Source organism: Styela clava, chromosome 8, assembly GCF_964204865.1.
Source record: "Styela clava chromosome 8, kaStyClav1.hap1.2, whole genome shotgun sequence".
Taxonomy (NCBI): Eukaryota; Metazoa; Chordata; class Ascidiacea; order Stolidobranchia; family Styelidae; genus Styela; species Styela clava.
In genome coordinates this window covers 10,717,120-10,743,993 of record NC_135257.1, presented here as the reverse complement: position 1 = coordinate 10,743,993, position 26,874 = coordinate 10,717,120, and the positions used below count along the sequence as shown (strand labels likewise).

Here is a 26,874-nt window from a genome sequence, read left to right as displayed (position 1 = left end):
GAGAAAATGATACAAATTGAATTGAAGAGATCTCTATCAAAAACCGACCATTACTAGGTTCTAGGTTGGGTTATCTCTTTCTATGGCCATTTAGGATTGATTATTTCTAAATTGTAGCATTCGTGGAAATGACAATATAGAAAACCAGAGATAAACGTTACGTATAAAGTTTGTAAATTCTGCCCTTACTCTTGTTATGAACTGACGACATAATTGTTATTAAACCAATAAATACATTCAACGGATGCTTTTACTTAAACAAGCATAAGCAATCCTATTGGTTGCGAACTAATTATTGTATCCTTTCATCCACTTGAAAACGTTGTTCAACAAATACAGCCGAGTAAATATTTTCTTAGCATATCACTATGTTAAATTTAGATGAAATTTACTTGAATTTCGATGCAGTTTTGAGAACAAAAGCATCGGATCGGATTGTAATGTAACAAACCCAGTTTAGTGCAAAGTAAACGACGTTTTTAATATGAGTTATATCTTTGTCAAATGCTCGAGATTTGAATATTTTTAGTTGCTCGATACATTTTCGGATTCTGGTTTACGTAAATATTACGAGGACGGTGTTACTACTCTTAACGACTACATGGCTTCATCATATAATATCATTGTTGACTTTAGACGCTCGATTAGACTCGCATAAACATAGTACCTGTAAAATGCGAAATGTCGTTTCGCTTTCTTGCACTCCAATGATGAAATTTACAATAATTTCATTTCAGGCGATTCTGTGTTTTATACTGTTGATAACATTTTTCCGAGTGTCTATCATGTCAGTCTCACAGGATCTTAATTTAGTAAATTCAAATGAAAGAGGTTTTTGAATTCGTATATACTCTATTTTTCATTGATGTCAGATACAGACAATTTTTAGATTACTGGTTCCCAACCAGTGGACCATGACCAAGTTATTTACCAAGTTATCTATAAATTGGTTAAACTTTGATTGTAGTAGCAATGAATGATGATACTGTTTTTGCTACCGAGTGGTAATTCTTCTTGTTTCAATAATTAAAGTGAAAGTGTCTTCATTGCGACAAAAGTTTTCCTGTTCTTCTTGTAGTTTTTCCCTTACATGAAATAATTGATGGGCCACAGATATTATTGTGCAACAAAAGTGATCCACGAAAGAAAAAAGGTTGAGAACTACAGTTTTAGACATATTGGATCATATGAAGATCCATCCCTCTAAACCCACTTGGGGGGGGGGGGGAGACCCCCAAAATCTAGTTGAGAGGGAGGATTTGCATATGATTCAGCCTGAGATCGATCGATTGGGGGGGTTCTTCATATGATCCAATTGTCTTTTGATGAAGTTTTTCTAAACTGCCCGTGGCATTAAGTTAAATATATAAACAAAGTAAAATTTGAAATATTCATATATTTAACAACAGTCAAATGCACAATGAGTTCAGTAATTTCCGTTGCTCTCGTGTGGCAGGCAACGCTTTACTTAATTTGGATTGCGGTTTTCCCTCTTACATCACGGTCCATTCGATCTCTTTGGAGTGTACTTCACAATCAATGGTACTAAAGTGAAAGCACTTGTGACTTCAAGATCTAATTAGCTTCTCGGGTTCCACAGCGTTCATATTTATTTATGTTCGAAAACGAGGTTCATATGTTCATCTGTACATATGGTTATGGTGATTTATTTTTCCTCGAATGGGCGTGGCGAAGGCCGTAATTCTTAGTCAATCGATTTTTTTCTTAAATTATCAGAAAATCATATTGGAAATATGGATACCACAGTCACTTACTAAAAGGCCAAAGCTCTTGATAATAGGGCTCCATACCCGCCCATATTTTTCCATGGATACCTTAAATATATTACGTAAATATAATCTGTCAGATGAGCTTATTACTTCTTACTAGTGCACTCACAAACTGGCAGTTTGCGTTCAATAAAATATAGACTAAAAATACAATAATTTGAAAAAGTAATTTAATTCAATCAATTGCATAAAACTATTTAACAATATTTGAAGATTGTGTAGAAATTATTCGACTATGAAAATGGAAAAAACGAATTCAAATTATAGATATATCAACAAAACGTACTGTGTGATTTAATTGTTTCATTCTAGGCAACTATTTTAACATGTGGTGACATTATTCGATAAATAGTCACTTGAGCCTCTTTTCAAGTAGGTTCTCCGTCCTTTTATTCCCTCAGAATATCCTATTGAGATTAAAAAAAATAAATTGGCCAAATTTTCCGCATGCGTCTCGGCGATGAGTAGTTGCTTGGTTCTAAAATGTATTTTTGATGTTAGATCAAATACGGGAGTGAGGAAATTTGCTTTTATCATTTTGAATTTTTTCTTGCCCCTTTCTTGGTCGATTCTGCATCTGATTTATAGATAGATACCTAAAAGTCGTCCAATCGGTTCTTTTTCATCCTCTTAACGAATAATTTCCCATCGCAATTTGAAATTTCAAGTGCTTTTCATGTCTCTTAAAATTTGAACAACATTGTTTTGCTTCTGGCCATTGTTTGGAAAACGTTCCCGTATACCTTTCAACATCAGACTGAGGGCTTTCAGTGGGCCACTCAGCTTCCTTTAACTTTTGTTTCGTCGGATAACTTCACCCCCTCAAGAGCTATTTCAAGTGCTACTTGCCTATTGTGGAAACGCGTATTTGTCATTCAACTCAAAGTAGATGGCTAATGCAAAACTTGCAGAGATATCGAAATGAGTATTCGTAACTTGAATCTTTCTTTTTTTTGCAGAATAATTCTTCACCTACTATACCAAATGACAAGCTCTCAATAACGGAAAATAGACTCGGTGCAGTCTCTCCCAAAAAGATAAAATCAGACATAATAAAGGTAAGCAAACTAATCATAAGTTAAATGAAAAAACAAATTAATTAACAATTCCACTTTAAAATTATATGTCGGTCGTATTTCATTGAGAGCATTAAAATTTCATTACATCTAAATACTCGCCAATTCAATATAGAATTCATAGACACAAGTTAATGTCGGAGGGAATATATTTACAATTGCGTTAGGATTGCATGTTAGAGGTAGTCAATACATCGTTCAAGCATAGTTCCTAATCATTTTTCTTGGTGTACGCCTCAATATCGTCCTATCGTCTGCACTGAATATGAAAATGAGATTCACATTTTGTGGTCCTATTGCTTTACAGATTTGACCATTAGTTATCTGCAATTCACATTGTACCTGTATCCAGGAATGGGAAGTTTTAGAAATAGGTTCTTTTTTGTATCGAACTCGCTAACAACAGGTTTTGCCATGCCGAACTTATCGCTCTAAACAAGAACGGGTTCGCCGATGATCACGACATTCCAAAAACTGGTTCTCGCGATCCCCCGAATCCCACTACTGCCTGTACCCAACAGTACTTTGTCGTATACATGTAGTAATCTTTTATTAATTATAAAAATCATTTTCATTTATATTTTCAGAATTCAATTAGCGATGGTGAACAAAGTGATCAGAATGTTGTTGTAGATGATTTATCAGGACCAGATGACAACAAGAAATCTCCCGCGAATAACAATCATGATGAAAATTCAGATGGAGAACGAAAGTTAGTATTTTAAAATAACCAACATTAGCCTGAAAGCAATGTTAAATATATATATGTGAAATCAAAAATGTCAAAATCGTATCATAGCTATAATTGATATATATGCTTCACACGTATATATAATAAGTATATATATATGAGCGAATAACTAACAATTCAGTTTTTTCAATCACAAATGGTATTTCTTAAAAAGATTTAGATCTGCATTGAATGAAAATATTAATTTTCTATGTTTTTCTGATAAACGCGTTTTGATAGGGAGACGTCTCTATTGTCGAGCATACGTAGTCATTAAAGCCAAAAAAAAAAAAAAAATTAGATTTTCCCATGCAATCACTCAAACAACATATTTTTATTTGAGGTCTCCGAGTGAAAACGTTGTATCTTCCAGCACACATCCTATCACAACAGCTGCATGTACGAGTAGTACGAGCACAAGTCCTCTCAATTCTGCACCGACGTTCACTAACGGACCAAGTAAATTGGGCGTCTCGTCACCTAACGGTAGGAGGAAAGTCTTTTTCGTTCATTTTGTCATGGGATATGTCCATTTCTGTAATTAGGTACAGGATTCAGAGACCTAATGAGTGAAGGTCTAATGCTATTTATCAAGTCACTAAGTACTATGAAAACAAATGCACTGGTTTATATTTACTGGGGCCTTAGACCATAACGCTACATGCGCGAGCACGTACTGATATGTGATTAATCTAAACTAAGGATCTATCTTTTTGCTGATTTCTCGATGACACTAATATTCAATTATACACGCTGCAGATGTTAGTGTGATATTCTATGGTAAATCATATATTTGCTTAATTTTCGTATCATTATGAAATTTTATTTTTTTAAACGTTATTAATATTTTTTGAAAGGAAATGGCAAATCACTCAAAAAGCCAGCAAATCCTATACCTGGACTTTTGAACGGACCGATTTCACTCACAAGCACCAAAGATAGCATGGTAAATATTTGAGCATCAACTTGGTTCAACTATTTTTTTCTGACTTATTGCTTTCTATTTCTCCTGACCTTATCGCTCTCTCGACTTCTTTCACTAATCTCTTCGTTTGATATTTTATTGAAACCCACAAAAATCATGTCATTGGTGCACACTTCCGCACTAGTTATTTGGTTAATGTTCCTAAATATGACAACGTTATTACTACTTTTTTGCAGAAACCTTCAAGTCCAAAACGACGTCAAAGCTTATCACCGAGCAGTGCAAAACAACAGAGATTATCAACCACAAGTCCTGGAGTAACTCCAACAAAACCAGACATAAGTAGGTTGATGGACAAACAGGATGTTTTCTTGTGTACTTTTGAAGTGCCCGATTTTCAACTTTTTTATGTTTATTACAGTTCACCCAGGATTGCGTCCTGGTATACCTGTGACGTCATCTTACGGGACTTTCGGTTTTCCGGTCGGCCTACCGGAAGGATCCGGCCCTACTGGCGCACAGAGTAATCTATTAGGTGGTATTCATCCGGCACATCACGCAGCATACCTTGCCGCTGCCCGACCTATGCCGTTTGATTCACATTCTCAAATTCGGCTATCGGGTTCCGGAGTACCCGGCTCCGTTTCTTCTGGATCACTGCACTCGTCTAAGATGTAAGTTAAACAGTTGCACCTATTGCACCAACTATTCACCTCTTGCACCTAGTTCAATTTTCGTTAAATCTATAATTATTGTAGCATACTGTTTGCTATCAAATATAATCATCCTTTCTTGTGGCTTATTTTCCAGATCATACGCTTTTCATGTCAGTGATGAAGGGAGGTCTCCTCAAGCGGTACAATTCCCTCCTGATGCCACGACAGGGCCAGGAATTCCTCGCGGAGTACGACAAGCCCTAATCCTGAACCACGGAGAAGTTGTGTGTGCCGTGACTGTTAGCAATCCTACACGACATGTATACACTGGAGGAAAGGGAATCGTTAAAATATGGGATATGAATGACTTACCACAGAATGCGGTATATGAAACGAATTATATTATTTAGTCAATTAGTCAACCAGAAGGCTCAAATAATGTTCGCAATTAGTTCGCCGAAACAATGTCCAAACAAATTATTCTCTTGCATATTAACATACATTCTAGCCACCTGATCATCAGCCACCTGGACGTTTTTTTCTGTTTTCTTCTGTTCACCTCACGTTATTTACCATCTATCATCTGGGTGCGCGGAGAGGGTGATTGCGCCTACCCTGGGGCAATCAATAATTGAACCTTAGATATCCAACCTACGAAGGCAACACTTAGTCAGCCCAATGCGATGCTAATCACTCGGCCCTTTTAGCATCTACTGTATATCCCATACGACAAACTAAAAAAAGTATGTACATCTATTGACATTTGTAAAAGAGACGATTTGGCTAGTTTTTCAAAGAATAATACAGTGTTGGGGAGTCTCAAGGTCTAATTTACTTAGCTAAGTGATTGACTCGATTTCCGACTCGGAATCGAACTGAGACTCCGATGCTCTATGACTCGATATGACTCGCAACCCGGGGTGTAGTAATTCACCAAATACTGTTGACATATAATAAAGATTTTTTCACATGATATCAATGTTTCACTGACATTTTGATATTGTGATAACACTTCCTTATCCTTCATTTTAGATGAAACGGACAAGTCCTCAACCACCTATCGTTAAACAAAAACCAATATCTCAGTTAGATTGTCTGCAGCGAGATAATTATATAAGATCATGTAAAATATTACCAGATGGTCGAACTTTATTAGTTGGCGGAGAAGCAAGTACTTTATCTATATGGGATCTTGCTGCAGCTAAACCATGTCGGAAAGTAAGTAATTATCTCTTTTGTCTGACTACTGTTTCAACTGTAGAAGCTGGAAATTAGTAAAGGGATGCAGTTTCCCATGCATAGGGATTCAATTCAATCAATTTTCTTTCAGGCCGAATTACCTTGTTCTGCACCAGCTTGCTATGCTCTTGCTGTCAGCCCAGATTCCAAATTTTGTTTCAGTTGTTGCAGTGATGGGAATATTGCTGTCTGGGATTTACACAATCATAAACTGATCAGGTATCATAGTAGATATACTTTTATACTTTGCATCAAAGTTGATGACGATGAGTGCCATGTGTATATAATTTGTATTGACTCGTTGTAGTATTAACTCGTTACAAGGACATGCCATAAAGCATTGTTGAATATTCACTTGTTGTGTTGAGTGAACTGCTGGAATGTAATGAATTATGCGTAATTTTGAGCTGTGATAATGTCCAAGTTTCGGTTGTATGCTTCCCTTGTGATATAAATGAATATTTTAAGATGCCATATATCTTTTTTGTGTGGGTCTTCATTGTCAGGTCATACGAATTTAAATTTCACACACCATCATTATTTTATTATATACATTAAGCAGCACCACCTAAGGCTACTGCAAACTATGCGGCCGCTGTGGGCCTCGCACTTCCGTATTGGCACCTCACTGATTCTAGGTTTAATTTATTGAATTCAATCTTTATAAACAATAACCCCGTATAGGCTAGCGTTTTAATCTGTTTGCTCAGAGCTCGTGATATAAAGCTGTTTTGATCGTGATTTTGTACCTGCTTGAGGCTTAGTAGGATATAAAGACAAATTCATTTTCTGTTGAGGAATTTCAACATTCAGTTCGCATATGGACTACTACTAATTAGCACCGATCATGTCATTCAGTATGTTTTAAATTTAAATATTGCGTTCCTTAAATCATAAAATCAAGTTACAATGAATGAACAAAATTTTAAAATTCTCAGACAATTCCAAGGGCACACGGACGGTGCATCTTGCATCGATATATCACCAGATGGTACAAAACTGTGGACTGGAGGTTTGGATAACACTGTACGATCATGGGATCTCACGGCGGGAAAACAACTGCGACAACACACATTCAGTTCTCAGATTTTCTCACTGGGATACTGCCCATCAGGAGACTGGCTTGCTGTCGGGTATGTTAAGTGGAATTGATTTTATGTTTGTATAAATAAAGTAAAAAGTTGTAGAATAGAAGGCATATAAATATTACATCACGTAGTTCATCCTATCATCCTGATTTTTCATGCATTTGTAATTTATTCCTTTAAATGGTTTTATTATGAATTGGTACTTTGAAGTCAAGTATCCCTGGTTTGTCCTCTATGTCTGTATCTGGTAAGTTAAGCCGCGATTCATGTGGCTTACTAATGATAGACATTTTTGTATTAGGATCAAAGAAATAATGTTTTACAATGTTTGCTGATGGAATACTATTTTCGATATTTGAGAATTATGTATACGTTTATCTTAATTAAAATGTACTTTGTTTTGTCGAATAAGACATGTTTGCCTAACTTGAAAAGCGTACGACACACCGTTTATAATTCAAAATAAGCTCCGAAAGTAATATGTGTTTTTTTGTGATTAATCATATTATTGCTTTTGAATTTGTGGTTATCTCTTCTATACCAGATTGGAAATTACATTTAATAATATCTATGAATCACTAGGTTACTGTGTATTTATAATTTAACTTGTTTATGTATATATTTATAGCATGGAGAGCAGTATGGTTGAAGTTTTACACGAGTCAAAACCTGACAAATATCAATTACAATTACACGAAAGTTGTGTGTTGTCGCTCAAATTTGCAAATTCAGGGAAATGGTTTGTTAGCACTGGGAAAGATAATCTATTGAATGCCTGGCGGACTCCATACGGCGCAAAACTCTTCCAGGTAAGATTTTAATGTTTTTTTTCGCAATATATTGTCTGACCCTTTTAATACTATGACAGAAAAATATATTTTTTGATATACAAACGATACTTGGAACATATCATACTTTTTTATCGTGATTATTTATAACAATGATAAATTGTTGAAGGCTGAAGAACCAACCGGCTAAACAAACTCTCTTCGTTTCTACGTGACTGAATGCGTATACGACCTAGAGTGAAACGATAGTTGAACAAAATTTCGTCAGAATCCATATCCAATGATCAGAATCCATTCTCGATGGCTAAATTTGTAAATAGTTTTCGCGATAACATATTGCAGCTATGTCAGTGTTTCCATTCTCCCAATGTCCACGATACCCAGATTCAGATTTCTGCTATTATTAATTGATATAACTCTGGAATTATTTCGATATCCTCACTAACCCACACCGGATATTCAAATTCCAGTCGGGGTTTTACTATAAAGAATAATTAGTAGAAACCCACGGCATGTAAATTATCGTCACTGGTACAATTATTAAAATTAACCGAAACTTAACAAATCAACTTAAGCATGAAATACGTCATAGCAAAGAACCCCAACATGACTTTGAGCTATATACATGACCAGCAGTTATGTACACGATACATATACACACAGACATTTATGTTACCTTCGAAATTGATATCATGTGAATAATCCACCCCTCATGCATGGGTCAGGTGCCGCCCTATGCTCAAGCTTATTATACCGTTCTAGTCATCAATTTTTGCTTCCAAGAGGTAAGTAAATAGTTTTTAGACAGTGTATTTACCCGTACAAGTGTTTACCAAACGGCCTCCCTTATCGTAGACAAATATTTAATTAAGACCGTCCTCTACATAACAGCATTGTTAGCCGTGGCGTAAAGTATATTTGCTTATCTTAAAAATTAGTACGGTAAGGTGTGTCGTAGTTCACATGATATTAATTTCGAAGCTAACATGAATGTCTGTGTGTGTATATGTATTGTGTACATAACTGTTGGGCAAATATTCAAAGCCGAATGGAAAATTTTTGTCCTATAAAAGCTTGTGTTTATCTTTTTTTTATTTCCTTGTATCTGTCTTGCCAAAAAGAAAAGATTAGTCTACCTAGCAGTTAACAAAATAACCAACCCACCAGATTTTGAGAGAAGTCTCAAAAACATTGTGCCCACACTTATTCCACAGGTAACACGCTTGGAATCAAGCAATATTCTAGAATTAGAATCAGTAGTCAGCAGTTCATTTTTCGCCATACTGAAAATACTCTTTGTACAAGCAGAATATTATATTTAAGTAAAAATTTAATGGAGACACGAGAAACCAATACTGATTTCCGAGCAGCGACGAAATCATTTTGAATACCAATATTTTTAAACACATATTCAATATTGTTCTCAGACGAAAGAATCATCATCAGTTCTTAGTTGTGATATTTCATCTGATGACAAATACATCGTCACTGGATCAGGAGACAAGAAAGCGACCTTGTACGAAGTGCTGTGATTGCGTATGGTTATTTTGGTTATTTCTCCATCTTCAAATTAGCTTTTTTGGTCGTTTTATTCGACCACTGCATTTTTTTTTTGTATTTCGTAGTAATGCAACATTTTTCTGGAATTGTTCGAGTATACTTTTGTTTTTCGTACATCATGAACGCTGTGCACTTTTGTTGACCGGTATTTTTGTGTGTTATTATGTTTCTATTTTTGCACACAAACTAATCAACTGGGGAACAGATCATAGAGAACAGCATATCTCTTGTTGTATACCACAACTTATTGACTTTGTCATATAGACTTCTGCAACATAAAACCGTAATAAACTGTATGGAGTTAGTTGTTGTAATATTCAGGCGACCACCAGATAAAAACCGTTGAAATGTATTGATTGGCCGGTTAATTTTACATGATTCAAAACAATTCATCAACAATGAACGATGTTTAAGAATATTTCAAGACAAATCAACTGAATTTTTTTTCTTATCTTTAATTTTTCATTTATAGTGTTCCGTAGATTTTTTTTGTTACTCGTGTTGGAGACTTTGACGATTTTGTTTATTATAATTATTAATTGATATTCATTTTAATTTAATTATTGATTAATTAATTGTTTGGTAGAAACCATGTAAACTGTGAACAACTTCCAACAATTTGTACCATGATAATTGTTTAATATTTCCTAGCATGCTTTTAGAAATATCAGAATAAGTTTTATGATTTCTCCACGTTACAGCCTTATTTTGATCCATTTCAAATAGACATATTGTAGCATCTCTTGATATCCATATGAATAATTACAATCACACTGAATGAATTATGAATTTCGTTTGATATCGTAAACATTTTCTCAATTCTCTGAAAGCGCTAATGATTTCGTTGCATTTTGTATTCGATTGGTCTGCCAAGCTTATTGGGTTGGTTTCAGTCTATTGACGTATATATTCATACCGAAATTGAAACTTATACACACACTGAATTTACAATGTTTGAGGAATTCTTAACTCCATTCGACCTAATTATTAACGATTTTGTATTATGAATGTCTCCATGGATCGACCTCGAGGAGGAGACTTTTTTTCTATACTCTACTGCGCCATCTTGAGTCAAGTGTTGAAACTTTGGTCAAAAATATTGAAGGTCTTCGGAAGTAATAAGACCCATATGTTCCGTTTTTGTCTTTATGTCATTATCATCAATCGTAGTTTTCTTAATAAATTTCATGTTGATAAATGTGAAAACTGATGTTTGAAATACGATTAGATGTATGTTTAGTCAAAAATGTAGGAGGGGGAAGTATTCGTTATCTACATCCGTCAGAAGTTTTTCGAATAGTTAGCTTTGAAAGCACAAGTTTGTGAAAGAGATGGACTATACAAGTCAGAAGTTTTCAAATTTATAAGAATAGTGGTCTTTTAGAACGAACAAATCCCTCTGGAAAGGCGATGTCTCAAAACAGTTTGAAATCCCCCTTGAACGGCACAGCAGACATATCTGGCACAGTGGGCATTAAAGAAGAGTCCTCCACATATACATCACCTAACCTTGGGAACATTTTTTAAAGATTTATCAAAGTATAGAAAGCAGAAGCTTGCAAGTAGGCTACTGAATATTTTCAGCTAAAGTGGCTTCCCAAACTGGGCCATCGCCTCTCTAGGACAGCGGTGCACAAAGCCGGGCACCCGTGCCCAATGTTTCACGATATAAGCTCAAACGTGGCGCGCGAATGGTTTGGTAAAAATAATTCTTGTATTTCTAACAAATTCTAATAACCCACATTAAAACCCACGGTCGCGGGAGGGCCCACAACGAAAAGGGGCCCAAGCGGTTAGAATTAGGAAATTTAAGCCGCAAAACCAAAAGCTGCATTGCAAAACCAGTAATGCACATCTCATAACGTTGATGTTAGTTCTGCTCAAATCGTTTTGTTACGTAACAATGCCAGGAAGTCGTCGATTTTCGTCGTCTTGTGGTTTGATCGCACCGGCAAAATCACGAAGGCTGTCAGAATGTCGAAAGCAAAACCTCTCAGTGGCGCACAGAAACACAGAAAAAGGGCAGAAGAGGAAGCAAGTATGGAAAAAATTAAAGTAAACAAGATAAACGGCAAATTTTAGGTTACCATTGCCTTTTAATAGCGACATGTTAAGCTTTCTGACGAAATAAAAAAGGGGTTGTTTTAGCTTATGTCCAAGAGCTTTTAGGGTCATTCCCACGAAATATTTTTGCGGGGGGGGGGGGCCACGAGAGTCTTGCTACGCCACTGTATCGAAGCTAGGTCGTGGCCCGAGTATCAGAAGGTAGTAGGCCTAGCTGAAGATGATTACGTCGGATAGCGAGCGGTTAGATGGATAAAATCTAAATCTTAGTGTTAAAGTAGATTGCAATAAAGTGTTGTAATAATTTAAATATGTATGTTTATTCACGCATGTATAGCTCCTTGTTCTGTCAGAAACTGATAACAAATACATACTGTTAATGTCTGCTTTCACATTGTGTTAAACGCTTTGCATTCGTATATATGTTAATAGGCTACCATTAGCTTTTTTAATATTTAGTGGGACAAACACCGACAAGTTTATAAATTCGCACAGTATTTGTGAATTTGCAAGCACGTACAGTGATCGACATCGCTATTTCTCCTTTGCAGCCCAACATTTCAAATTTGTCCTCAAAGCAGTAGTTTTTCAGAACATTGAATTGTTCCAGTAAATAGTTATTGGTCATTATAGTGTCGTAGTGTGGCACTCGACAAGTTTATTTTGGAAACTTTGACACGTATCCATCCCCATTTGAGTTGTTGTTCTACGTATAGGGGAGCGGCTATCCGGAGGCACAAACAAAGTCCTTCACTAGATTCGCGGTTAATACATCAATAATATAGGGGAAGGTTGGGACACTTTTTTTCTTTTGGATAGTTTGAGCCGTTAATTCTGCATATTCTCTTAAGTTTGCAGGACTAATGCATAGAGGGGTAAATGTAGTTTTTATTCAGCGACAAAGAAATTCTCTTGCGACACACATCGTACTACCAAAATGCTTTGAAAAACGTCTGTCAAGTGTCCCACTGTACCCCACTTGTGGGGCACATTCGGACAGACCCTGGGGCTCAATGGGTCAGTCTGTCAAAATTCAACGAAGTATGCCCCTAAAAATAAGCAATTATTCAGCATAATCGTCTGAAGAACGGGGAGACTTTGAATTTGAAGATTTAATATTTTTAAAATCAATGTTCAACTGAAATCTAAAACATTTTGCAAAAAAATTTGATTATTTCCTTCTTCGAATCTAAATCTAGAAATATTATTGATTCTGGAATATATTCCATATTGGGCCATGGGTCGAAAGAAACCATAATATTACACAAAATATAACGCATCTCTAAGCACTTATTGTATCAAACACTGTCGAATTGTGCCCTGTAGAGCATGTCCCACTGAACCCCGGTCCATTGTTCCCCATGGGAAACAAATATTTTCAGACCATCCCACGGCGAAATTCGGAAGGCACATCCACTCGCTAACGTTAGGAATATTTTACAGTGGACTGACGCTAAAGAATATCAGACGATGGTTTGTCTCGTTGGAAAGGCTAAACTAGAAAAAAGAAAAAACTGGAACGGTGAAATTTTACTTTCAACCTCCCAAAACCAATTTCACCCCATAGCTTGCGCCGCTCTACCCGTCCGTTGTCCCTTCGCGGGGACGTTGTACCTCACCGAAGGGCGGATTGAAACATCGAACTGCTGACAGGATTGCGGATATAGTATCAGTGTGATAGTTGATTTTCCACCGTGTCCCACCTTTCCCTAAACTGACTGTAATACATTTTTTTTATTAGTAAACATGTTAATTAAATAGCAGTTGGAAGCGTGCTCAAATCAAAACTGGCGCCACAAGTGTTCGAGTAGTTTTGGAAGGGCCGCGGGTCCAGAGAGTTTGAGAACCGCTGAGTCAAAATATGCTAACTCGAGAGATCGGTTATTTATTTTTTATTAGAGCGAAAGAGTTTTATAATACGCCCCAATTTTAAAGTTGAGAGCTCAAGACCTCAATTTATTATTCTCCTGCACACCCGTCATCTGGATGCTTTTCGACTACAAAATTCACGAAATGTTCCTGCACATTGTATTGCTGCCAAGCCCGGACTACTCTGCTTTTTCGAAGTGAAAAAGATAGATATAATAATTGGTCCAAAACAAGTTTCAGGCTTCTAGGAAATCTATCACATCTCAGGCCCGGCGGATGTCGCAAGGAACACTCTCGCTATAGCACCTCCGAGCACTCTTCATAGGTAGGTTTGCACCCTTTGTTTGACTTCTCGCCGTTGTAAGGTGGTTCACGTCAAGTACGGCTACGCCAAACATCAAGTACATGCATATGAAACAGATAACTGGTAATCTAATCCCAAAGGCCTGTACCGGACGACGCAGAATAAATATAAAATCCCATTCCTATCCATCAATTGGCTAACTCGGTTGAATTTACAGTAATTTACTGCGAAGCACTTCGCTGGTTTCTTCAACTATCTGTCCTTTCATTTAACACCTAAAAGACCTCGTGAAATTACAACACAACATAATATGATCAGCTAAGTTTTTATTAGTTTTCACATCGCTTTGTGCGCTATCCCATATAATCAGACAGATATAAACCAGTCGAATTTGAGGTTGAAACGGATACAGTGCAACAAAAAGAGCGACGGAAAATTACGATGTGTCGCTTTTGAAAGTAGTTTGTAACGAAAAATAAAGAGAAAATTTTGAAATGAAAGAATTAAAAAGGATGATTAAAACGGCGCCTCGCAATCAATAGATACAATCACAAAATCAGAAGAAAACAAAAACTAATAGAACAAATCCACATAAAGAAAAAGCTAATAACAGAAACCGATGGAACTTCATAAGATAAAAAAATTAATTTTTTTTTTACAAGTATGGGTGCAGATGACCCGACAACTGAATAATATATGAAAGGCACATTGAAATTTTCAATCGAGTAAATATCATACTGGCAGGGTTAAAAAACTATCAAGATCTTTTGAATCTTTAATATAATGCCAATACCCCTGCAACAGGGAGAATCTAGGAAGGGTTCAGAATCTTGATCTCTACCCACCTTGTGATTATCTCATTATCAATATTTAAATCCTCTTCTGACGACAATGTAAAACATTTGAAGGGGGTTGATTGGTTTCAGTTTACTACTTTTTTTTCGTCCTAAAGAGCAGGCCAGGATAATCTATTTCATAAACAGTTTCTACACAATTTCGAATTCTTTTGTAATGTGAAACCATTTCCAAATGGTTATGATGAACAATCCAATAAGAATCTGGTACTGAATACTTGCTTACAAATATCCAGTAGAGAATGTTGTGCATTGGAATGTTAGTTCAACTTGGATAACATCAAAATGAGGAGAAACTCGAGTATTTCACCTCTGTGGCCGAGTGAGTGGATACCAGCCAAGAAATGTTAAAATTTGGAGAAGAATATCTACTCTTCATCTAACAACTACTACTACTAACATACAATACAGGGTGTAAAATTTGTACACAAAGTAGCCAAAATCAGCTAGTACATCGACAATATAACAATTGTTAAGATAAATAATATAAACAGTGAATTGAATTTGCAAACACAGGTTAAATCTTGATAGTCTGTCAGTAAAAGCCATTTAACAGGGCGTTTGACATTAATAACTGTGTTACAACTAGATCTGATATGGTTAAAGATTGTTACAAATACATGCAAAATATTTCAACTACACTAAGCAGAACAATTAACAAAAAAACTTTCAAAGACTAAATTTCTGTACAAAAACAGAAAAATGGATAACTAACTGATTATTTCAATAATAATCTATCAATGATGCAGGCAGCCATTATTTTCAACCAAACTTTGATTCGAACAAATGATTTCAATGTTTATTAGCAATCACATCTACAATTGGTATTTACTAAGTAGAACGACACTGTATGCCAATGTTTATTCCGAATATATTACATTGTAAACATCACATATAAAAGAAGTTTGGAAATACTATTACTATTTTGATATAACCACCCCTGTGTGAAGTCACTATCACACAAATTTGTGCAATTTCCAGTCTCACTGTCCATTAAACAACATGAGAGCAGAACAAAATACCACGTAATTGTAGTCTATAATGGCTAAGTAAGGTATTGTACTCAGTATTTTCAGTAGAAAATTTGTGAAATGTATTTTACGTTGTGACAGTGGTCACATAGGGTCTCACATCAATGGTGGATGTGTTGGGAAAAAATGATGAAGAATTGTAAACCTATGATATATCCTTGGTGATAATCTTTTAGAGAAGTTAAAGTTAATGGACAATAGCTCTACTAACATTTCATCCATTTTAAATTCAAGGATTTCAAGTTCAAGAGTTTTTATAATACACAGACCCTAATATTATCCATGTGCTATACAACTAACAAATCCATAAATAATAATTTCAGAGACACTATAAAATCTAAATCACCTTGAAAAAATGTAATAAATAGAAGTAAATATAGTTATTTCAAGTTCATTTCTCATCCCGCTGGAAGTAGAGCGAAATCATCTGAAATGTTTACGAGAGGTACATGTAGTTCATTAACCTCCTCTGGCTTCATATTTGACAACCTTTTTTGTTGCCCTTGTTCTGTTTCTTGTAATTTCAGGAGCCATTCTGTGCGTTGAACAGCGTGGAGGGCCTGCGATTCATGCCTTTGTCTTGCGAGAAGTATGTTTTTCATCTTCATGTATTTGTCACCGACATCTTGTTGCCAAGAAATGAACATTCTTGTGTTAAATCGATCACGAACCGATGCGCTTTTGTTAGTGCCACTTTCTTCTAATGATTTTTTATTTCTACGTTCGACATTATACACTTCCCGATCAAGAAGTACTGAACAAGCGCTTACAGTAAAAGTTTGATTCTGAATCATTCTTGCCGCCCGACCATGAACTCGAATTATCTCTTGTTCACATGCAACGATCAACTTTTCCCGTTGACTGGCATGTTGTAAGCGAAGTTTAACTCTCTCCTTTTCATGTTCGACGAAGAGTGCTCTCATTTCTTCTCCGAGTGATGGTGGGGGTGCAAGCACTGGAACAGACAGCCAACTCTCGCGGCTGTCACTCAGCAAGTATCCACCTGTATATGTCATGTACTCCCAATAACTCTGTGGTGCTTGTGGTGTGATAACTGTAGCATATTTCTTCCTGCGATCATTGATTTGTTTTTGTATAACGGCCCATTCTTCATACACATTCAGACGATCCTGCACAGGATCTTTCTTGACAGCATCCTTCAGTTTTGACATTGGAATGAAAACAGGCAGTTTCTTAGGTTTTGGTTCTTCAATAACAGCATCAAGCTTTGACAACCGCTCCTTGACATATTTCTCTAAAGCAATTTTTCGTTCCATCTCCTCTTTGATTATCGCTTCTTCTTCTGGTGATAACTTCTTTTCAAGTGGTATTTCTGATGGTTCCTGTTCTTTATTCTCTTGGTCAGATTTACCTTCAGATGCATTACCACTTTGTTCCGAATCTTGTCCACTTTTTGTTGTTTCAGGAGGAACATTTCCAGATATTGCGGTGGAAGCACATTGAGATTCATTTTGATTAGAGTTAGTATTTGTCACAGACTGAGCAGTTGAAGAAGATTCGGCAGTAACTGCTGGTATAGAAGGTTTTGGTGCAACAGCAGATGTATTGGTGCCGTCATTATGTGCAGATTCTATTGTGCTTCTGGATGAAGTCGAAAAATCCTGCTTTGAACAAGATGGTACATTTTGTTGCCCATGAACAGGAGTTGAAGGCAGGTTTTGTGGAATTGTGGAACTGGGCATGGTCGTTACAAAATTTGTCACAGGCAGGGAAGTCGCAACATCACTACAGGGCTGGGGAGCGTTCAGGAGTGCACCAGCAACGAGAGGTCTGTGATGAAAATCTTCAGCAATTGAATGGCGTTTTTGTAGATGTTCATGGTGCAATTCTGGTCTCAAGCCAGGAAGTTCACTGGATAGCATTTGATGGCTTTTATTTGGCAAATCACCATCTGGTACTGAACTTGAAAAACTCAAAGATCGTTGCACAGGCATATTTCTTTTCTCCATAAAATTTTGTACTGGTCGTTCTCCCTGTCTCCAGTTTTCTAAAGGTGGTATGTATGGAGATCTGGTATCAAGTTGAGAGTAACTTCTTCCAGTGCTTGGGGGTGACTTAAAAATGCTGTGTGACTCATCCATAGATGAGCTATGTTCCCGATGAGCTCCAAAAGTAAATCCACTGGAAGGCAGAGGATGCACGCCACCAACATTGTTAGGAAAGCTAGTGCTTTGTAGTTTTGTCTGATCTGATGCAGGATATTCAGGTCGATTTAATACTGCTTTATCAAAAAATGGAACAGTTTTTTCTCCAGCTGTATTCGGTGTGTTACTTTTCGAATCCCTTGCAGCAGCAAGTTCCGAGCTAGTTTGTAGCTTGAGTTTTTGCTGCTGCAGAAGCTTTTTCTTTCTTTTTAACTTTAATTTCTTTTCCATTTCCCTCTGCCGTGAAGATTTCTCCAATTCAGAAAGGAAAAAGGAATTAGCATCAGATAGCAATGCAAGCTTCTTTGCATCGGGCTTATCTCTTTTAACAGAACTAGGCGTTGTCTGCTTTTCTTGAGGTGTATTTGCTGAATGCTTAACAGACTTAGTTACAGAATTTGAGTGTTTCATGCTTTTTACGCTTGTTTCCGAGCTTGTACTATCGGTTGAACGATTCTTTTTTCGCATGGTAGTTCCACCTTCAGTTTTCCCTTCCTGAGAATTTTTTCGGGAAAGAGAACCGCCAAGAAGAGATTTAGCGGAATCTACTTTCTTCAAAGAAGCTTTGGTGGTAGGAGTATTTGAGAGTTTGTCTTTCTCTGCTGTAGTAGTTTTCTCTGAAGTAGAATGCTCACTTGAGGCCATTCTGGATCTGTGTTTGGAATCAGCAGAACTAGAACTTTCGTGAGAGTGTTTTGAATGCTTGTGCTTTTTCTTCTTTTTTATTGAAGAAAAACTGTTTACTTTATCACTACTCAATTTAACTTGGGACGTCGAGTCTTGCTCTTTTACCTTATATAATTTATTGTCAGAAGAATGCTCTGATTTTATTTCTTTTTTCGTATACGTGGCTCCTTCGATTTTGACTGGATTTCCTGAGACACCAGTTTGAGAAAGCTTTCTAGGAGAATCTAATACAGTATTATGGTGTTTTTTATTCTTCTTTTCTGATTTCATTTCAGATTTTATGTGAGATTTTAGTGTTTTAGTCCCATCTGATATTATACCAGGTCCAACTGCTGTTTTTGTTTCAACATTAGGTTTATCATATTTATCTTTATTAAGAGATTTACTCAACAAATAATCTTGATTTGGTTGAGATAATTGTGATGAGTGCGACGGCAAAACCGAATTTGTGTTTTTTGACTGTTTTTCCAAATCGGTTGAGACGATAAGGTTGTGATTTTTATCAACCAATGACTTTTCCTCATCGTGACTGATATTAGAGGCTGTTGAAGATTGAATTAAACTTTTTTGTTTTTCTTGGCTTTTTACAACTGGGGCCTTATCACTTGTAACTCTGCGATCGTTTGGAACATCAATCTCAGAAACAGAATCGACATCTATTTTTTTGCTTGGTTTTCCTAAACACAGAATATCGAAAAGTTCGTCTGAATCTACTTGCTTCTGTTTCAAACTGATGGCACCGATGTCTGTAAAGTCTTCAGTGGACAAAGAAAAATCATAAACACTTCCATCCGCTTCTTTTTTATGATTTTGACTGCTAGCTGATTTTACATCTGGGCCAGGAAAGCCATTCACTTTTGGCGTCAAATTAGCAGAAGTGATCTTTTGACGATCGTCAGATAATTTACGTGGCTTTTGCTTCATATCAGATGTGTGTACTGTTGTAGTTTGTTCACTACTGTATGATCTCACTCTTTTTGACTGATCAATTTGTGTAGACTTTTTCTTGTGAACTTGCTGTGATGGATCAGAATTTTTTCGTTCAGAAAAATGAGCTTTTTCGTTTGAATACAGTGAATTTGTTTTAGCGTGGTCCTTCTTTGCAGACTTAATGAGTGAGTTTGTCTTGAAATCATTTTGCTTAGATGACGTAATGAGTTTACTTTCCCTTCTTTGTGATTTGTAATCAGAGTCAGATGAAGCTCCCTCGCTGGATGATACCAAATCTGACAGTGGCATTTTCAACGTCTCAACTTTTGTTTTTGTGTGTTTGCGATTACCTTCTTTGTGCTTGTGCATTAGCTTCAATTTTTTTGATTTTTGTGGAGTTGCTGTCAATGTTGGCGTCTTGCCAAGATTCTGTCCATTTGGTCGTTGTTGATTGCCTGTATGGTGGTTAAGCTTTTTATAAACCAGTGGCATATTATCATCTGAACTATCAGAACTGTCGGAGGATGAATCTGAAGTCAGTGATGAAAAAGATGATTTGCTTCTGGCAGAATCATTTTTCAAAACTGGGCTTTTCTTTTTCCCGCTGTCGTTTTTAAACAATTCTCGACTAGACGATGATGTACTAGTTTTGCGCATGTTCGTTGCATTTTTTCGTGCTTCCATGGAATCTTCACTTCGAACAGGTGATGGACATTCAGCATCTGAATCACTTTCGTCACTCAGAATAACCTCTTTCTGCATGAGTTCTCGGATGATCTGGTCTTCAGCAATGTCAAGAGGCCTCTCTCCCTTTCTATTTTTAAGAAGAGGATTGGCACCATGCCGGAGTAATAGTTCAACAAGATCTTTGTGAGCATTCGTCACTGCATCATGCAATGGTGTGTCATTGTCCAAACCTCTAGAGTTAACATTCGCTCCAACTTCAAGAAGATATCGGGTGATTTCTTGATGACCATGGTTGCAAGCTTCATGCAAAGGAGTCCAACCTGAAAAACAGTACAATTTCATTATAGTGACTGCTATCTTGGAAGAACAGAAAACATGTGGACCGAATGTATAAAGACTGTGGATGAATCTACGGTAATTACAAATTGTGCCATAATTTTGACAAATGCCTCACTGACAGAAAATGAAGGTCTGTATAATGGAGGTAAGTACATAATCCGGGTGATGTTCATTTATATTAATGCCCAATAAAAAATATTGATCTGTTCCTACTGATTTTGTCACAATTCTCATGATATTGACATATTTGACAACTAATCAATGAGATTAGTACTCTTTTTAACGAATAGAAAAGATAAATGAGATGCATCTACACAAATTTTCTTTAAAAGAGATTATTGAATTTTGCTTTTGTAAATTGTAAGCATAATAAGCTTACTATAATAACCAATAATGATTGGGTATTGGAAATAATATTGGAGAGGAGTACTTTTATATTATAAAAATCTTCTACTACTTCTAGGTAAGCTAACACATAATATTAAATCACATTCAATAACAAAGACAAATTTTAATTTCAAAAATATATAAATGGAAATATATATGTAACGAAACTATCAGAGATATTGCATACTTGGAATTTTGAATTAAATCCAATGATGGTTAGAAAATAATAATTATGATGGTGACACTGACAGATAATAATAAACATCTAAACAAATGAATTTATTTACAATTTACAAGTTTTCTTTTGACATCAATTTATTTACATATTCATATATTGTCGACTATTTCTAGTAAATATCCAAATTTACAAAGTTATTTTCGATTAACAGTACATAATTCCCAAGCAATATATAAACTTGATATTTATAACTATTGAAATCTCATAAGAACCATAACAGTCACGCATGTATCACTACACTATAATTTGCATTTATTCATAACACACCACACATTGTTATGTAGGAGTTTCACTGGTTTGCATATAAATCAATAACGGACATCAATAAACTAGTTTGTTACAACTATCAATGAGCCTCTTGACAGGGGATAGATAGCTTTGCAACAATTGAACAGGTTAGCTCATGAATGATGGAACTAGTATTGATTGTAAATACTTTAAGTATAGAACAGTAAATAAGAATCAAGATTCATTTTTTGAAAGTATGACTTGAAATACATTCGATACCATTATTGGAATGTTTGACACCCCTAATAATAATGAAGCAAATTTTTTTTCTTGTTATGAACGTTTTGATCATAAATGCTTGTAGTCGCTGTTTGTTTGGCTACATTAAATAAGAATGCAAAAGTAAAAATTCTGGACCACGGCTACTCAACCTGCGGACCGCGGTCCGGACCTTCCAAGTATTCGGTTCGAACCTCACCTAATTCTTTATTTTGGATCATTGGCTCCACTTTGGATATGTGAAGGTTTGCTTTTATTAAATTACCTTCATAGTTTTATTAAAGGTTATTTTATAAATTGTTCATATTTGCACCTGACTATATATGAAAAAAACTATAATGCCAATTGCCAAGGAAGTGCACATTTATTGAGGATGTCGAAATATAATCTCTGGAAAGGCCGGAGCCCAGAAATTTTAAAGTTTTGTTAACGAATCTTTGGTAGAAATAGTTGAATAGCCCTGTTTTAGACGACAAATTTCAAAAATCTATCACCTTGTTTTATCTTATTTTATATATGTTATTATAAAAACTGTACTGCAGTTGGTGAACTTGAGTTATTGAAAGTTATTCAGAAGGTAAAGTTATTGAAATTACCATGGAAATTCAGAACATTTTTCACATTATTCCACATTTGTTATTAATACTATTAGCAAGTGCTAACTACAATATAGGAATTTACTTGTCCACATTTTTGAAACAAGAATGTATGTGTAACTAACATGGAGAATCCATAATTGATAATACATACCGTATGTACTATTTAAAAGAATGGAAGCTTTGTAGCATGGGGAGTGATGTTGATAAATAGCAATATATTATGCATGACTTGATCAGTTTGAGCATGACTAGTCGGTTAAGTATATTCAACTATTGATAATTAAATTTCAAAATTTCCATACACTCTACATACTGATACAATGAATGCATTCTAACGACCATAGTAATTTCTGGTAATAATCTACCGAACTTGATTTGAATAATTTGAATAAATTGAATGGACAATTTGACAAAATAAATAAACAATTTATAACCAAGAGTAATTTGCCTAATGAGCTAATGGAAAAAAAAATAGATTGCAAGAGTTTAGTAAATAGAGTTTAGCATTATTATTATTATAATAAATCAAACCTATACTGATGAAACACACGTTTTTAAATGTTATTTGCGAAATGAAACAAATGTACAAGTTATTCTGTTTCCCATTTCAAAAGTGAAAGCTTGATAAAATTGATTGTATTATTTACAAATTATTGTCAAATGAGTAATTTAAACAGGAACAGTGATTCAATAATAAGATTCTAAGCAAAATGGCCATCCAAGAAGCAAACAGCTCAGTGGTTATCTGGTAACAATCACCCTATGGGACTGAATTAATAATTTCTAGACTGCATTCTGAATGGAAAATTATTTGGTTTTGGCCATCCCCATCCTGTATGAGTTCTTAGCAAAAATATACAGACAAAACATGTATGCATAACACATCAAGAAAATAAATTTTCTATTAAATACATTGAAATTATTGAATTGATTCTATTAAGTATTTGCTTCTCCACTTCTTTCAATAAAAAATTACTAAATGCCAAGCTGTACTTAAAAGGTTTTTTATTGAATTTCGTTTTAAACGCACAATTTACATGTCTACACATAAGAATTATCATACCTGCAAAATCTTGCACATTGACATCTGCTCCTTGTCTGATTAACTCCTTCATGGCATCTAAATCCCCCTTAATTGTACTGAGATGTAATAGAGTTTCACCGCGCTCATTCCTTCGATGCACTCTGTCTTTACGACCGGTACTCCCAGGTGTTTTACGTATGCTGGTAAGGGGAGGACTGGCAGGTTCTGGACTATTTTCTGCAGATGTCATTTGCATGAGTAAGGCGAGTTGCTGTCTTTCTGACAGCGGGTAATGTTTTGGCGCCTCAACAGTATTTTTCCGCCGTCGTTTTTTATCTGCGGAAACTGTGTGAGAGTCATTTTTGTCATCATGTTCTGAAGAACCAAATAATTTCCGCTTCATAGGCTTTTCTTTCATAGAAGACATGGGTTGATGCTTCACACACTCATAGCATATAATTTTATCATTCGTTTATCAGTTAAAGCTAATCATTACTATATTCTGTGGAGGATAGAATCGTATAATTAGTATGTGAGTAGAAAATTGGCTCATATTTATGGTAAGCACTTCGTATGACAATTTTGAAAAACAATAACCAGAAAAAGTAAATTATATTGACTACTGTCTCGTTTAAGCATTGTGATAAAACAAGAATTACAATGTTATAGAATAAGGTAAGTCGCATGCTTGATGAGATAAAAGCACAAGGGGATAATATTATAAATAATCATATGTTATAACATCAGTTATTTGATATATAATTAGAGCATGGTTCATGGTTAGCTTATTATTAACAGAAATCATGAGATAACAATCTACTTAGTGCCTTCGATTAAGGCAACATGTTTGGTGCTTCAATATGCCTTATATTCGAAAAATTTTATTGGTGGTTGAATACAATACAATCCTGTTCCATTTCCAACAGTATTGGTGGTTGAATACAATACAATCACGTTCCATTTCCAACAGTATTGGTGGTTGAATACAATACAATCACGTTCCATTTCCAACAGTATTGGAAAATGAATTGCCATGTTAAACATCTGCTTGATTAATATCATTGTTTTGATTACCATGAAATTTGAATATCCCGAGTTTTGTCTCATATTATGATCAAACGTAATGTGGACAATTCACAATACAACTTCGCTTGCGTATATGCTGTTCTACCTATCAATTTTACAATGCTATACAATAATGATAATTCGACAAAAGGCCTTCCGGAAGGTCTTTTGGCCTTCCGGAAGGCCCTTTTTAATCAAATAGTTTTGAAACCTGATTTCGTGTAGTTTGATTTTGAATTTTCTTCAGCTTTTGGTATTAATTGATTGCCAGTTACTCATGAACACAATCATGGGTTACAATTTCTATAAAACATTTTAGTTTTTTATCACTGACCTATTTACTTTTAATAAAAATTTCAATTTTTTGAAAAATTTGAAAAAAATCAAATTTTTAAAATCCTCATTTCTCAAATAAAAAAATCTTTGTGATCTAATTTTTTCATGTTTATGAATTTCTTGTATCATGTTGTTGCACTGAAAAACTAAATTTGCTAACAGAAAAAAGCGCAAATACAATTTTTTTTGTAAATTAAAAATTTTTCATCAAAAATTTTAAACGATCAGTTTTATAAGAGGGATTATTGTTTAACTATATTCAGTTAGGTACATTTTTTTCTCTAAAAACCCAGAACACAAATACCTAATACCAAAAAAAAAATTTGAAAATTAATACTAACACAAACAACATGATGGATGGGAGACCCTTTCAAAATTTTTCTTGAAAGGGCCTTCCGGAAGGCCCTAAGACCCGGTATCTGGAAACCTAAAAACCTCCTATTTTCAGTAATTAGAGAATGTACCACTATCAAATAAATAAGTAATGTTATTTTAAGCCATGTTATCTGAAAAGAAAGTTACATTTTTCGTTTTTGATCGGAGGGAAGGTGTTCCCCAAATGACAGCTGGGCATTAATTTTCAGTAAATGAAAGACGATCACTCATTGAAAGTCGGCGCCTACTTGGACAATACAACTTTTGAATTTGAAATGTTTGCTCGTCATGTAAAGAATATCATGCAAGATTTGGTTGATATGTTGTCTTTATTAATGAAATATAACATCCAAAGATGAGCATTTATTAGTAGAAATCCCATGTTGCTCTAAATTGACAGTGGTCACAAGAGCGCATTAGTTACACATCTTAGAAACCAAAGGATCCAGTACCCACATCATAATGATGACAGTGACAAATTTCAAATAAGTTTCTGCTACTTGCAGTGTAGGGATATTTCCAGAGTGCCATTCTCATTTTGTTTCTAGCTAGTTAAAATTATCCTTTTATCAAATCTATCTGCAAAAAAATTTGGAAGTTTGGATGGGCAACTTACTATACCATTAATAATTCATCCTAAGGCTCTGTCTCCACATTGCCTATCATTCTCCGCTGTAAGGGGATTGTATCCATGTCTTAATCAGACTCTATGTCTTATTAATCAGACTCTGTCACTTTCTTCGTCTGAGAATGAAAATACATTCATCTCTGTTAGTTCACTGTCTATGCTGCATGCTAAGAAAGCACTCAGCACATTCACTGACGTCCTTTTCTTTCTCAACTTCAGAATACTAACTCTCAGTCTTTTTTGGTTGCTACCTAAACTGCTGTTTGGTTGTTCTTCATTCATTCAAACCAAAGCTACTCTCTGCATTGTGCTCAAAGTAATTTCCTAATTCGAATCTTTCTTAAGTTCTTTCTATGTTCTCTTCATCTGAAACTCCAGGTCTTAAATCTTTATAGTCTATTTCACTCACTGTAATATTATATCACAATTCACAATGTAATATCATAAAATTTCACTCTAGCTTTCTCTAAAAACTTGAAAAGTATCAACCCAGAAACTACATCCAAGCACAAATTATAATGATACTGTATATAGTAGCAATCAATTTTTAAATTTGAAATATTCTTCTGTATAGCTTAAACTTAACCTAAATATATTTATTATGTTAATCAATAACATAAAATGATAATGTGTGTTTAATTTTGGCTTCCCTTCGAAAAAAAAGGCTTTCCTCTCAATATTAAGGGTCCACATCGACATATATAACTGATTATTTTTGTAGGGCCTTCCGGAAGGCCCTAACATTTTCTATAGTAATGTCCAACTTTTATATATCATTAAACATTCTGTATTGCATTTTGTTTCTCAATAAATCAAGTAACCAACGTGAAATCATGCCTCGTGCAAAAAAAAGTACCTGCAATTACGAAGAAAATATTTTTTGACACTGGAACAACAAAAATTAATCTAATATTCTGATCAATAAACTAGGTA

General features: G+C 35.2%; 2 protein-coding genes across 3 annotated transcripts in view; one reads left to right on the top strand and one right to left on the bottom strand.

The window, feature by feature from the left end:
- LOC120346225 (transducin-like enhancer protein 4) overlaps positions 1 to 11,044 on the top strand; it is a 37,525-nt gene extending 26,481 nt beyond the window's left edge. For both annotated transcript variants that reach the window (XM_039415927.2, XM_039415926.2), the window contains exons 9-20: positions 2,750 to 2,848; positions 3,454 to 3,578; positions 3,940 to 4,082; positions 4,454 to 4,542; positions 4,758 to 4,863; positions 4,943 to 5,195; positions 5,332 to 5,560; positions 6,210 to 6,395; positions 6,508 to 6,635; positions 7,355 to 7,549; positions 8,133 to 8,313; positions 9,720 to 11,044. In XM_039415927.2, the coding sequence (XP_039271861.2) occupies positions 2,750 to 2,848; positions 3,454 to 3,578; positions 3,940 to 4,082; positions 4,454 to 4,542; positions 4,758 to 4,863; positions 4,943 to 5,195; positions 5,332 to 5,560; positions 6,210 to 6,395; positions 6,508 to 6,635; positions 7,355 to 7,549; positions 8,133 to 8,313; positions 9,720 to 9,824 (1,839 nt within the window). In that variant the 3' untranslated portion in view covers positions 9,825 to 11,044. The remainder of the gene's footprint in view (positions 1 to 2,749; positions 2,849 to 3,453; positions 3,579 to 3,939; positions 4,083 to 4,453; positions 4,543 to 4,757; positions 4,864 to 4,942; positions 5,196 to 5,331; positions 5,561 to 6,209; positions 6,396 to 6,507; positions 6,636 to 7,354; positions 7,550 to 8,132; positions 8,314 to 9,719) is intronic.
- A 3,354-nt stretch (positions 11,045 to 14,398) lies between these two features.
- LOC120345294 (uncharacterized) lies at positions 14,399 to 24,730 on the bottom strand. The gene is made up of 2 exons (XM_039414686.2): positions 23,577 to 24,730; positions 14,399 to 20,763 (listed from the first exon to the last, which is right to left on the bottom strand). Exons 1-2 carry the CDS (start codon positions 23,962 to 23,964, stop codon positions 16,373 to 16,375), a joined length of 4,779 nt encoding a protein of 1,592 aa, XP_039270620.2. The 5' UTR covers positions 23,965 to 24,730; the 3' UTR covers positions 14,399 to 16,372.
- Between the last annotated feature and the right edge of the window lie 2,144 nt (positions 24,731 to 26,874).

Excerpts from the sequence above, each read along its gene's own strand:
- LOC120345294 (XM_039414686.2), bottom strand. The coding sequence starts at position 23,964 with ATGTCTTCTATGAAAGAAAAGCCTATGAAGCGGAAATTATTTGGTTCT. Across the intron at positions 20,764-23,576 it reads CAATGTGCAAGATTTTGCAG|GTTGGACTCCTTTGCATGAA; the intron begins GTATGATAATTC and ends ACTGTTTTTCAG.